Raw genomic sequence first — 12,842 nt, 5'->3', positions numbered from 1 at the left:
TTTACTTGGCTCACACTTCAGGGTATACAATCCGTCACGTCAGGGAAGACAGGAATGAGAGGCGACTGGTCACATGGCCTCCGCAGCAGGAAGCAGAGAGATGATGCTGGTGCTCAGCTCACTGTCCCCTTCTATACAGTCTGGGCCACCCCCAAGCCCATGGAATGGCTCCCCCACAGTTATTCCAAACTCAGTTAACCCAATCTAGAATTCCCTCATAGACATGCCCAGATGTTTGTCCGTGATGCTAGATGCTGCTAAAATGTCAATCAATATTAGCCATAGCATATATTAAGGAAAAACATTTTATATTTATTTATTATATTCAGCAAAAAAAAATGTTTCTAGAACCACAAAGCACTCACTCCACCCAATGACCACTCCATTTCCCAACTCCTACTCACTCAAGCTCATCAAAACATACAAGGTCCAAAAATGGTCCCAGTCTTTATCCAGCCTCCAGCACAGTCCCTGTGGGTCCGATTCTGGCCACAGGCCTGAGAAGCACTCACTCCTCCTGTCGCTGCTGTACCAGGTGAGCATAGACATCCTGGTCTTCCCTGAGCTGGTCTTGCTCCAGCAGCTGCCCCTGCTTGAGCACCAGGACCTGGTCGGCATTCTGAACCGTGTGCAGCCTGTGGGCAATCACCAGCACCGTCCTGTCCCCCTGCGATCTCCAGGCCTGCAGCTGCAGAGAACACATTACAAGCCTCAGAAAGGCAAGAATGGGACACCATAGCTGGGCCATCCCCTGTGACTCGGAGTAAAGAAGGCACAGCTAGCTCTGCTGGGGCTGCAAAGGCAGGTGATCAGAATGTCCCTCCTGGCTGCACTACTGCCGCTGGGAAAGGCAGCTATGGAGGACCAGACACCCACACCATTCTCCTTTTATCCTGAAGATAGTTCATCTTCATTGCCAACTCAACTTAAGAAAGCCCAGGGCATGGGCAAGGCACACCTTTGGATGTGTCTATGTGGACTGACTCAATCCAGAGAGGACTTGACTGAGGAAAAAGATCCACCCTGAAAGTGGGCGGCACCATTCCATGCCCTGGGTCCTGGATCACTCTCTGCTTCTGGATCCACCAAGATGTGAGGAGTGCAAACCACACACTCCCATGGCCATGCTGTCCTGCCATGATGGCTTGTGTGCTCTCTCAACCCTGTGAGCCAAAATGGCCTGTCTTCTAAATTCCTTTTCTCGGGTATTTGGTTCAGCAAGAAAAAAGTAACCATTGCAATTCAAGCAGTGTACAGCCCTGCAAGGTGCAGACTTTCTCCCCATCAGTGGGACATCGGCCCTTCCCCGCCCGCCCAGCTCCATACCACCTGACCCTTCAATATCTCCCTTAATCGCACTGTCCTCTGCCCTTCCCCACGCTGGTACTCACAGCTTGCTCACACTGGGCGTCCAGGGCACTGGTAGCCTCATCCAGGATGAGGACCCGTGGGTTCCGCACTAGGGCCCGGGCGATGGCCAGACGTTGCTTCTGTCCCACAGCTAACTGGCCCCCTTTCTCCCCTATTTCTGAGGAAATCAGAGAAAGTCCCCTCTTGAGACACAATGGGTCAGAAAACACCCCTCCCTGCTGGGAAGGACAAGTTCGCTACCCCATCTGCTTCTGTTAGTCAATCAGGTGATAGAGTGGGAACAAAGGGCGGAGCTGGGGGCGGGTGTACGTGTGTGGGCTGTTCATCAGGCAGTGTCCGGCTGTTTTTGGAACAAAGTCTCTCACTGGCTTGAAATGAGACCCTAAGGAACCTCCTCCTGACTCTGCAGCCCGAGAGTTGGGATTACGCACAGCCTGGCTTTTTTCCACTATAGAATGGATTCCAGAGATCGAACTCAGATCCTCGTGCTTGCAATACAAGCACTGTATCCAATGACTCTTGCACCAGCCCCCTTTTCTCCTTCCCCTGCCAGGGTGGGCTCGAGACCTGTAGGTACCTGTGTGTATCCCCTCAGCCATTTCCGCTATGAAGTCGTCTGCACAGGCTGCCCGAGCAGCTGCCATCACTTGAGCATCCTCACAGTCCTTCAGGCCGTAGGCAATGTTGTCCTTCACAGACCCGGAGAAGAGCACGGGCTCCTGTCCCACCAGAACCACCTGGACAGAGGGAACGCGTGCAGAGAACTGGTACCTCCTCCCCACACACACACACCCATCCTCACCCAGTCTCTCCACAGAGGTCCCTGGGATGGATCCCAGCCCCTCTTCCCAGGGACTGCCTCATCTGCCCTCCACGCTTGCTCCTCTCTCCTGCCCCTCCCTCTCCGGAGCCCCTCCCACCTGGCGGTGCAGGTAGTGGTGATCATATTGGACCAGGGGCTGGCCATCCAGCAGCAGCTGGCCCCCCGTGGGCTGGTACAGATTCTGTAGCAGGGCAGCCACGGTGCTCTTCCCAGACCCGTTGGGCCCAACCAACGCTGTCACCTTTCCAGGGTGCAGTGTGAACGTCAGGCCCTAGAAAAGCAGGAAGAAGAGGTAAGGGCAACTTTCTAGAGAAGCCGATGTGCAGGCTGCGGTGCCTGACCACGGGGTCTCCCGCAGGCACCTTGAGTACAGGCTTCTCGGGGCGACTGGGGTACGAAAAGGAGACGTTTTGGAATTCCACGCGGCCCTCCAGATTGGCAGGGGCCAGGGTCCCAGGCTGGGGCAGATTTGGCTTTCGGTCTATGTAGCAGAAAACCTTTTCAGCGGCACCCACGTTGCTCAGCATATCCCCATACATGTACACCAGGCTCTGGAAAACAGGAACGGTCAGATCAACTAATCAAACCCCACGGGTTCCCATCTCAGCTCCCCACACACTCTGCCAACAACATGACCTCGGCCAGCCTCTCCCCGCCATTACCCAAAAATGAGCCTTTACCTTTGAAAGTGTGGTTTGGGTGAAACTGGGGGAGGGAAAGTTGGAGGGGTTGTTTTTAGCTAGGAGTAGAGAGAGAGTGGGTTTGCCTTTGCTCTTTTGAACAGTTTTGGCTCTGTAGCCCAGGCTGGCCTCGAATGTGACATCTTCCCCCAGGGTGACAAGGACCATAGGATTACGAATATGTGCCCGCGTGACCAGAGTAATTTTGATAGACTTAAAGTTGCAGTGTTCTGATTTGCAACTGAAAAGCTCTGAAGTCCACACAGCGTCAAACCTCAAGGCTTCCGCTCACTGCCCTGCACTCTGTGTGCCCAGTGTCGCCTGACTTGAGGCAGGGAACCCTTTTAAAAGTGGCCACTGTGGCCAACCTATCCTTTGAAATTACCAGATTGCCTGGAACAGCTCTCCACACGTGACAGATGGTGAGGAAGTAACCAGGAAAATTATGGTCAGAGCTGAAACAAGGTAACTTATTTTTTTTTTAAGTGATCAAATATAAAGAAATAGCTAAGTACCTGTCCTAGTCAAACTATGCCACTGGGTAACCCAGCAGTGGATGAGATCAAGTCTCTCAGCTGGTGCATCCAAGTTAATACGGGAAGGTCCCCCAGAGCAGAAATTTTTACAGCCCTGATGACTTAACGAATGTAAGGCATTGGTTATCACCAGCACCAAGAGAACCAGATAGGCTATGTCTCCCAGACAAAGAGCACACATGGGATGAAGAGATGGCTCAGAGGTTAGGAGCACTGGCTGCTCTTCTAGAGGTCCTGAGTTCAGTTCACAGCAACCACATGGTGGCTCACAACCATCTATAGTGACATCTGGCGCCCTCTGCTGGTGTGCTCTCTTGGCCTGCAAGCATATATAGGGGCAGAATGTTGTACACATGACAAATAAATAAATCTCTTTTTTACAAAGAACACAGCCATAACCGTAAAAAGGGAAATGGTGAATCTTACAGTTTCTGCTTATCTACCAGGGGATAGAAAATAGAGACAGAGGCAGACACCGGAGGCTCAACCCACAGAACACAGTCCACAGGAAACCCCGCAGGACAAAAGTATGCCTTCCTTCAATAAACAGCATGTTGGGGATTTTAAATCAGTAGATACAGAGAGGTTGGAAGGACATCAATCAATCACACCGTGTGGACCTGCAGAGTTCTGAGCACTGAGTGACTGGATGGATCTAAGAACTTATTGCTAAGTTTTTGGTGTGATAATGACCTTTGGGCTACATACCACAGATGCTTGTATTCTAAAGACGAACATGGAAATTTCTACAGATAAGACTTGATAGTTTGAGTTTGTTTCAAAGTGGTATGAGGGAGTAAGGGCGAACCCAACACAGTGGGCTGTTAGGAGCAGGTTAGGCTTAAGGTTAGTTTAAGGCTAGGGGTAGGGTTGGTTTGGGGATTGCAATTAGGGATAAGGTCAGTCAAGGTGAAGTTAAGTTAGGGTTACGGGCATTTGAGGTTGCGTTGTTTGGATGGGGTTAGTGCTAGTTTAGAATGGAGTTAAGCCAGGGTTAGAGTTAGTTATGGCTAGAGTTAGGGTTGGGGTTAGAGTCAAGGCTAGGGTTTTGATCATTGTTAAAGCTGATAATAATTATTTGAAAATACATTATAATGTCTTTTTATAGCATGTTCAAAATTATTCATAAGAATTTTAACTAGTTTGTTTGTTAAACAAATAAAGCTCATGGCCCAAAGGTCCGGAAAGAATGCCTGTCCTGAGGCCTCTCACTCACCCGGACATAGTGCCCCACTTCCTCCTGGTACAGCAGGAAGGAGAGCAGGCCTCCCCTAGTGACCTCACCAGCCAGGATCTGCTGTACACCGCAGTTCAGAATCAGCACCTGCATACCCAAGGCCATCACCTGGAGGGAAAAGGGGAGAGATGAGTGAGCCCCCCATCCAGTGTGCCACCCTGGTCCCCAGAACCTCGTCCCCCTCTCCCTGGTCTGGCTCCTCGTCCCCCTCTCCCTTCACAGGCCGCCTCACCCTCCGGATGACTAAATACACGGCTCTTTCCTGGTCTCGGCGCCACCACAACTGTCGGCATCGCTCCAGGGCCTCCTTATAGCGGCTGACCTCCTGCTCCTCGGCCCCAAAGCTGCGCACCGTCTGCAGCCCTCCTACCGCCTCGCGCACCACCTGCCCAGCCTTGGCCACAGCATCCTGGATCTCCGTTAACACAGCCTGGGAAAGAGACAGCCTGGTTAATGTGGCCGGGGAGGGAGGGGGTTTCACTCCAGCCCTTGGTCCTAGTTTCTTAGCTTTCTTCCCAGAAGGAATACTGAAAGGGAGAGAAGGGGGGTAGAGGGGGAGTTTGGGGAGGGGGGCAGGGGAGGGAAGAGGGCAGGAGAAAGTGCTGGGGAGATGGCTCACTGCTTACCATACCAGCATAAGGACAGGAAGCCCTAAGGGACCCCGCCTTGCTCCTAAGGAACACCTGTGTGTGCACACATTCTTGGCACCCACCCGCATCGTGTGTCTCACACGCACACTCACAAGAGAAAAGGAAGGAGAGGATTGCATTGCTGAACCCTCACTGGTGAGTACTGTGGTGCATGTGTGCTATTTGGTTTAACTTCCATGTGAAGAAAATGATGTCAGGTGGGGAAAGAGATGCAGTAGTTAAGAGCGCTGGAGACCTGGCTGGCAGGATGGCTCAGCTCTTTAGAGAGCTTGCTGCTCCTCCAGGTGACCAGAGGGCAGTGCCCAGCGCCCAAGCTAGGTGGCTCTCAATAGCCTGCAACTGCAGCTCCAGGGAATTGGGTGCCATCTTCTGGCATCTGTGGGCAGCTACACACATGCACAAATGGTAAAATAAACCATTATTTAAAAAGAAAAAAGGTGGAGCTGTAATTAGAAATGGATGAAAGACCTAAGTTTAAGTTAGAATTGTAAAAACTCTTCCTATAAAGACTTATTTTATTTGTGTGTGTGTGTGACAGAGAGAGAGAGAGAGAGAGAGAGAGAGAGAGAGAGAGAGAGAGGAGTGCAGGGGCCTCTGAGGCTGGAAGAGAGTACTGAATAGCTCGCATGTGGGTGCTGGGAACCAAACCCCAGTTCTCTGCAAGAGTAGTAAAGCTCTGAGCCCCTGAGCAATCTCTCCAGCTCCCAATTAACTAGCTTTCTAACACGGGATTTGATAATATTTTCTTAAATGGACACCAAAAGCACAAGCAACAAAGACAGATGCACAGGACCCTGTCCATCTACAATGAAAGAGATGCATCTTTGTAAAGGCAGCTGCTGCTCTGGGAAGGCAGCTGGTCTGAGCACCCCAGCTGCACAGCAGGAATGTTTTGCTCCAAGGCAGGCTGGGCTCAGCAGGGCCTTTGCCTCTGAACAGACTGCTATCTCCAAAGAGTGAACCGCAGCAAGCACCAGCTGCCAAGTGTAGGTGCCAGATTAAGACCTGTGCTCTGGGTTGAGCTGAGTCTGAGTCACGGTGAAACCACCAGAGCCTCAAGGCCATGATATGCACAACAGTGACTATTCCAGGACATTGTGACATTGAACACAGCCCGACTGTGTGTGTGTAGAAACAGCATATAACAGCAGCTCCCGAGAATTCTCCTGTGCGCTCAGCATCCCTGCTGTCTCGGCCGAGGCTGTACCTCGGTGTCTCTAGTCAACCCTCTGCTGCTGCCTTTCCTGTCTTGGTGAATTCTGCCACAGCCCACGTGTCACTAGCCTACCCAGCATGCCAACTAACTTCCAGAAAATATGCATAATACATTTTAAAAATACAATTTTTAAAAAAAATACATAAAGAATGTCTTTCTAAAAGCGAATTTTAAGCCTGATGGTGGTGGTGTACACCTTTAATCCCAGCACTTGGGAGGCAGAGGTAGTTGGATCCCTGTGAGTTCAAGACCAGCATGTTCTATAGAGTGAGTTCAGGACAGCTAGGGCAACACAGTGAAACCCTGTCTCCAAAAACCAAAAACTAAAATAAAAACAACAGCAACAAAAAAACTGCTAATTTTTTAAAAAAAATAAAAGAAAAAAATGGACATAGGAATTTCTCTTAGCCAAAGGGCCAAAAAGCAACAAAAGGAATTGGATGGGCATCCCTCCAAAGAATGTCAAATGTCCTAAAAGCTCAAGAAAACACACTTAACAATATCAGTGGTTAGGGAAATGCAAATCAGAGCCACAATGAGCCGCTGAACTGCAACAGTAAAATTTTAAAAATAAAATGGCAGTAAGTTGGTGGGGATTGAAGAATCAGAAGGCTTGCACTTTGAACTGTGGCCCAAAGGTAAGGAGCATGGTGTTTTTACATCCTGTGTACTTTACTACAATGGAAAGGTCAAGGAGGAACTAATTCAGACTCAAGTCCTCCCACCCCTGCACACCATCCAATTATGTATGCTGAGGTGAAAGAGGAAACTTTCTAGGGGCTGGAAAGATGCCTCAGTGGGCAAGAGCACTGGCAGCTCCTCCAGAGGACCCAGGTTCAATTCCCAGTACCTACACTGCTCACAACTGTCTGTAACTCCATTGCCCTCTTCTGGCCTCCTTGGGTTCTACACACAAATGATGTATATACATTCAAGCAAAACACTCATACACATAAAATAAAAACAAATAAAATGTAAACCTCCTAAAATGTTCTTCACACTGATTCCCAAACATTTGTGGGAAAGGCATGCACCAAGCCCCCCCCCTCTTTCTCTCTATTTCTCTCCATGCTGAGATTTGCATGTGGAAGCCTGCACACCTCCACACTTTAGTCTTCTCTCAGAGCACTGTGACATGCACATGTACCTGGTGGCGGGGGTTGTACACCTTCTCGGCTGCTATTGTGAGGGGCAGGTCCAGCAGCGAGAGGAAGGTGAGTCTGGGCGACACCCGGAGCATGAAGAAGTAGAGCCCCAACACCTTCACCAGGCTCCGCAGCAGGATGTTGGCATTCAGGGGGAGCCAGCGGCTCATCAGGGAGGTATCCGAGCTCAAGCGTGAGTTCAGCTCCCCTGGGGAGGACAGAGAGAATGAATGGACCGTGAACACTGCAGAAACCCAAAAAACTCTGGGCCATCTTACTGACTCTCTCCCACCTCTTCCCCCACAGAGACTGGGCTATACCTCTACCCTGCTCTAAAAGGCACCTGCCAAGCCCCAGAGGTAGAAGCGGGGAGAGGGGGCAGGGGGAGAGTGACAGGACAAGGAAGGGACAGAGGACCCCAGACCCAGGCACAAGGTTCACCTGTCTTGGTCTCCTGGAAAAACCCAAGGTCTTGGCGCAGCAAGGATGAGAAAAGCAGCTCTCGTATCCGCAGGTTGATCCTGGACATGGTGAAGAGGAAGAAGCCTCCTCGGCAGCCTGCAGACAGGGAGCTGGGGGCAGGGGGAGAGGACAGAGGAGAGAAGGGGGAGGGAGGAAATAGGGGAAGTAGATAAGAGGCAAACAGAAAAGGGAGGTGAGGACGCATGAATAAATGGGTAGGAGAGTGGTTTAGGGAGCTAGAAGTGGAGTCAAACTCAGAACGAATCCCCACGTACTCACACGTGCCTCATGTGGGAACAGCAGCAAGACCCTCCCTCCCATTTTACCAACCTCCTAGTCACCAATCCCATCCTCCAACCAAATGTTTATAATAAAAATGTACAGGAAGAAATGGTTTTAAATGCATAAGTGCAGGTGTTTTACAAAATGTAGGTTCCATGTGCAAATTTAGTTAGCATATTGAATAAGCAGATATGAAATGATGGACTGTGGGTGATCACAGTAAGTATGTGTGTGTGTGTGTGTGTGTGTGTGTATCTGTATGTTTGTGTGTCTATGTATGTATCTGTGTGTGTATCTGTATAAACAAACCCGGGTTTATAAAACAGCTCAGCGTGAACCCACGTCTGAGAATCACCTGCCACAAAGAATATTTTTAAGAAACCGAAACACACTGCATGGCCATGCCTGGTAATCACAGAAGTGCCGCCCCTGGAGCCCACACAGTGAAGGGACAGAGCTGACTCAGCAAGCTGGCCTCTGACCTCCAGGGCACACATATCCTTACTCACAAAAGAACGACGAGGGTGGTGGTTGGTTTAGAATACACCCAACAGGCCAAGCTTAAGGGTCTAGAAGAGGAGAAATCACCAGAAAGGCAGAGTAGATCAGAGGGTAGAAGGGAGTTTCGCATATGCTAATTCAAGAAGAGACCAAAGTGAACTACAAAAGTCAGCAGCTACAGAGACACCACAGGGAATCAGAGCCTGGGTCCAGAGGCTTTGGAAGAGAACTGACCAATAAGGGGTCTACCTGGGCATAGCTTCAGGGGGAAAACAAACAGCAAAACTAGACTGAAGGCACAGTGAAGGACTAGGAAGGAAGGTGGGAGGGGAGAGACAGACAGACAGACAGACTTGAATCTGCACCCTCTTTCTGCACCTGAGCGTTCTCATGCTAGTCACAGCTCTGCCACACAGTCTGTTATTTGTTTACTTGAGACTGCGGCTCTTGTGTCTGTATAAGAAGCAAGGCACACAGTGAGGAAGCAATAAGATGGGGGGGGGGGCGGCAGAGAAGGAGGGAGGAAGGCCGGAAGGAAGAGACACACCCTCCCGTGCTGGAAAATCCTGGCAGGCACTTCAAGACACTGGGACCGGTCCCGTCTGACACATGGACTCCTTTTGTTCCATGTTACCCTCCTCCCTAGCCCTGTGACATAAAATAAACTTTGAGGATGGTGGAAAATACAAAGGAGGAGAAAAACGGACAAATGGAGGTCAGTGGTGGATAACTGCGCATGTTTCACTTGAAGGATTTTGTGCTTTGTGAAAAGCAAAGTCGGGCTGGAGGCCCCTGTCCAGGCGTGGGTCTACCAAGGGGCCTGAAGTCAGCCATCCACTCACCTCCCGACAGAGAACAGGCACATGAAAAAGATGGCGCTGGCAAAAATATTCGGGTCAAAATCGCCTCCCAGGATGTCAATCACACGACCAGAATAGTGAGGAATTAAGGTCTCCCCTGGAAGAGGCAAGAAGGATAAGGGGACTGCCCCCTGTGAAGGCCCTTCCCCCCACCTCCCTCTCACTGAGGCCTCTCCCTCTCACCCAACACAGCCACCACGAGGAAGAACAAGGCAGCTATGAGAAAGGGCAGGTCCGGCCTGGAGAGCTTCAGCAACCGAAACATCAGGGCTTTGTTGTTCTCCTGCCCTGGTTCCTTCTCCTGGGCTGCCGGAGGGCTCAGCACAGCCCACACGGCCCACCCCAGCGCGGCAGCCCCATAGCCAGCCAGCAGCCAGCCCCAGGAGGCAAATGCCACTCTGATTGCTGGGGCACTCATGGTGCCTCCCACCAGGGCTCTCAGCGAGAAAAAAAGTGGGGTGGCCAGGCAGAGCAAGGGAAGAAAGGTGCCAACAAGTCCGAGCAGCCCTCCCGCTGTTAGCAGCCCCCACAGCCCTCCAAGGCGCAGGGTGCTCTCCAGCCACAGTCCTGGAAGCCCCTGGGGAAGCAGACTTCCCAGAGACCCTCGTAGCAGCGCAAGTAAAGCCATGTCCGCCAGCAGCAGAGAGACCCAGGGCGTCAAGTGGGCCAGCATCATGATGGGCTCTGCAGGGAGAAAGGAAGAAATTAGGGAGGTGGAGTTTCCAACTCTGGCCACCGGCCTCCTGCCCCAAACCCGCATCGGGATTCTCAGTTTCTCCCATTTTGTTCAGCCTCGCCGGAAAGGTCCCCTGCTAGTCACACCTCTCCCAGGATAGAGGGCATGCTGCCTGTCTGAAGGAGTGGGGAAGGCCACCACAAACACATAAACACACACACACACACACACACACACACACACACACACGGGAGGGGGCGGGGAAACTGGTCTGCTGCCACCATGCCTGTACCCTTGAAGCTTCTTGGTGTTAACTAAGAAGACTCAGTCCCCAGTCACACTCCCTCCACTCCTCGGGTCCTTAGGGCCAGGAGATGGGGTGCAGCGGTGGGATGAAGCCTCAGAGGACTTGTGGCAGGCGGCACCAGCGCCGGACAGAAGACGAAAGCAGTGGACTCCGGGCAAGGGAGCTGAGGACCGGGGCAAGGGGTGAAAGGGAACCTGGGACACTGGGTGCAGGGCACAGGACCCGGCACAGAGGACCTGGGACCTTGAATGGGGCAGGGGAGCGGGGCAGAGAACGTGTGGCAGGGAGGAGCTCCGGGCAGAAGACCTAAGACAGGTAACGCAGAGAACGAGCAGAGCGAATGTGGGACACCAAGGGTTTGAGAGTGGACCGCACCCCTGCTAGCGCTCGCACTCTGTCCACAGGAACTCACCTGCGGAGCAGCAGCTCAGGAGATCTTCTGAAATCTGCTTCTTCCCAAACTGGATCCCTTGGGTGCGCCGGCGGCTCTCTCAATGAGGGCGCTGGTCCCGCGGCTTTCGCTTTCACTTCAATCAACGCTGCGCACAGCGGCCAGCAGGTGGCGCCTGTTATCTGCGGGCGGGGTGACCGCCCAGGTCCCTAAGGAGGCTCACCCTCCTTGGCCGCTACTACCAAAACTCTCAGAGGCTCTGAGCTGCTTTGTAATGGGGGGAAAAGCTCCGAACCTATTTCAAGAAGCGCTCATTGTCTGGGACTATAGGTCAGAGGTAGGGAGCACTTGCCTGAGCTCTAGGTTCACTCTCCAGTAGATATGAGGAAGGGGGAAGGGGCAGAGGAGGAAAGGAGGGAAACGGAGAAGGGAGGAGAAAGGGGGGGGAGAGTGGAGGAAGAGAGAGGAGGGGAAAGAAGGATGAGAATGGAGGGAGGGGTTTTAGGTGCCCTTCTGGTCACCCAAACAATTAACAATGAACCACACAGGAGACCCACTTCGAGTCACTTTGGGAAAGGGAGGGAGAGGAAGGGGGGTGATGAGGGGCTTGTTTTTTAGTTTTGTTTTGTTTTTGTTTTTGCTTCCAGGCACGCTCAGGACAGGGTCTTGGGGTAAAACATGGGGCCTAGACAGAAGGCCTCGCCCCTATCTCCAGGCCTAAGGTTTCCTTTCACAGATTTAGAACCCAGGAGGCTCTGCCCTTTGTCCTCGACTTCCTTCTCAGTGTCGCCTTAGGTGAGGGAGAGGCTGCCAGAGGCTAGTACTCTCAAACAGGGACAGTTTCTACCGACTTCCTCCCTAGAGCCCAGGTTGTCAAAGAACCCAGCCCCCAGGGCTCAAGGGTAGAGCCCCTTCTCTAGGCTGAGGCTGACACCGGGCTCCATTCTCAGCTATGAAAACAAGCTGTCTTTGCCGCACAAGCCAGGTCCCTCCACCAAGCGCCACACTCAGAAATGACTCAGCGGGTTGAAACTACCTCCAAAGGAAAAAAAATCCCCTTTGAAATGTTGACTACTCATGAAACACTTGATGTTTAAATTCGGCTTGGGAGGTGAGAGCATTGAAGTGGGTCCTGCTACTTGGCCACCCTTGTCTTCCCTAGTGAAGAAAGCTCCTGCCCGGCTGCTCCGTCTTCTCCTCTAGCCTGTGGCCAGGCTCTTGACCACTCCTGTGCTTCCGACCCTACATTCTCTTCTTCTCTTTCTCTTTTTGCTCTGCTTCCCCGACTCCGGGGAGTCTGGTTCACCTCTCTTCATTACGCTCTCACCACACAGCCAGAGGTGACATCGTGAAATTGAACCCCAGCAGCATCTTTACATTCAATATCCAGTGTCACAAAGGTGCTACTTAAGAGATTCACAAAGCCCTCCGAGGCACCCCAAAACATCGACAAGGGGGCACACTGGCATCCCCAGACCCTGACACTCCAGGAAGGGCTGTGGGCTGAATGAAATGGAAAATGAGTGTCCAAAGAGAAGGGTGATGGGTCCTCCTGAGAGCTGAGTGGCAGGGGATGTCCAGGAAGAGCCTAGTGATGCTCGGCTACTCAGAGAGAAGGCTGCGCCCCCTTCTCAACTGAAGCCCTGCTTGGCTTCCTGTTTGCTCCCTAACCCTCCCTCCAAAGGACCCCACAGCCTGACTCCAT

General features: G+C 52.0%; 1 protein-coding gene across 1 annotated transcript; it reads right to left on the bottom strand.

The window, feature by feature from the left end:
- Positions 1 to 291: 291 nt before the first annotated feature.
- Positions 292 to 11,316, bottom strand: Tap2 (transporter 2, ATP binding cassette subfamily B member). The gene is made up of 12 exons (XM_087898433.1): positions 11,159 to 11,316; positions 9,947 to 10,447; positions 9,746 to 9,860; positions 8,100 to 8,230; positions 7,661 to 7,866; positions 4,880 to 5,077; positions 4,627 to 4,755; positions 2,557 to 2,745; positions 2,292 to 2,465; positions 1,949 to 2,108; positions 1,392 to 1,528; positions 292 to 688 (listed from the first exon to the last, which is right to left on the bottom strand). Exons 2-12 carry the CDS (start codon positions 10,437 to 10,439, stop codon positions 509 to 511), a joined length of 2,112 nt encoding a protein of 703 aa, XP_087754559.1. The 5' UTR covers positions 10,440 to 10,447; positions 11,159 to 11,316; the 3' UTR covers positions 292 to 508.
- Positions 11,317 to 12,842: the final 1,526 nt, after the last annotated feature.

The sequence above is a fragment of the Myodes glareolus genome, chromosome 18 (assembly GCF_982192425.1).
Source record: "Myodes glareolus chromosome 18, mMyoGla1.1, whole genome shotgun sequence".
Lineage (NCBI taxonomy): Eukaryota > Metazoa > Chordata > Mammalia > Rodentia > Cricetidae > Myodes > Myodes glareolus.
The sequence above is the reverse complement of the archived record's forward strand: the minus strand, read 5'-3'. Positions and strand labels throughout refer to the sequence as shown.

Bases quoted from the DNA above. Each gene is read 5' to 3' on its own strand.
- Tap2 (XM_087898433.1), bottom strand. From the start codon at position 10,439: ATGATGCTGGCCCACTTGACGCCCTGGGTCTCTCTGCTGCTGGCGGAC. The intron at 9,861-9,946 runs GTGAGAGGGAGA...TGCCTCTTCCAG, and splicing joins CCTCGTGGTGGCTGTGTTGG to GGGAGACCTTAATTCCTCAC. The intron at 4,756-4,879 runs GTGAGGCGGCCT...TTTTCCCTCCAG, and splicing joins TGTATTTAGTCATCCGGAGG to GTGATGGCCTTGGGTATGCA.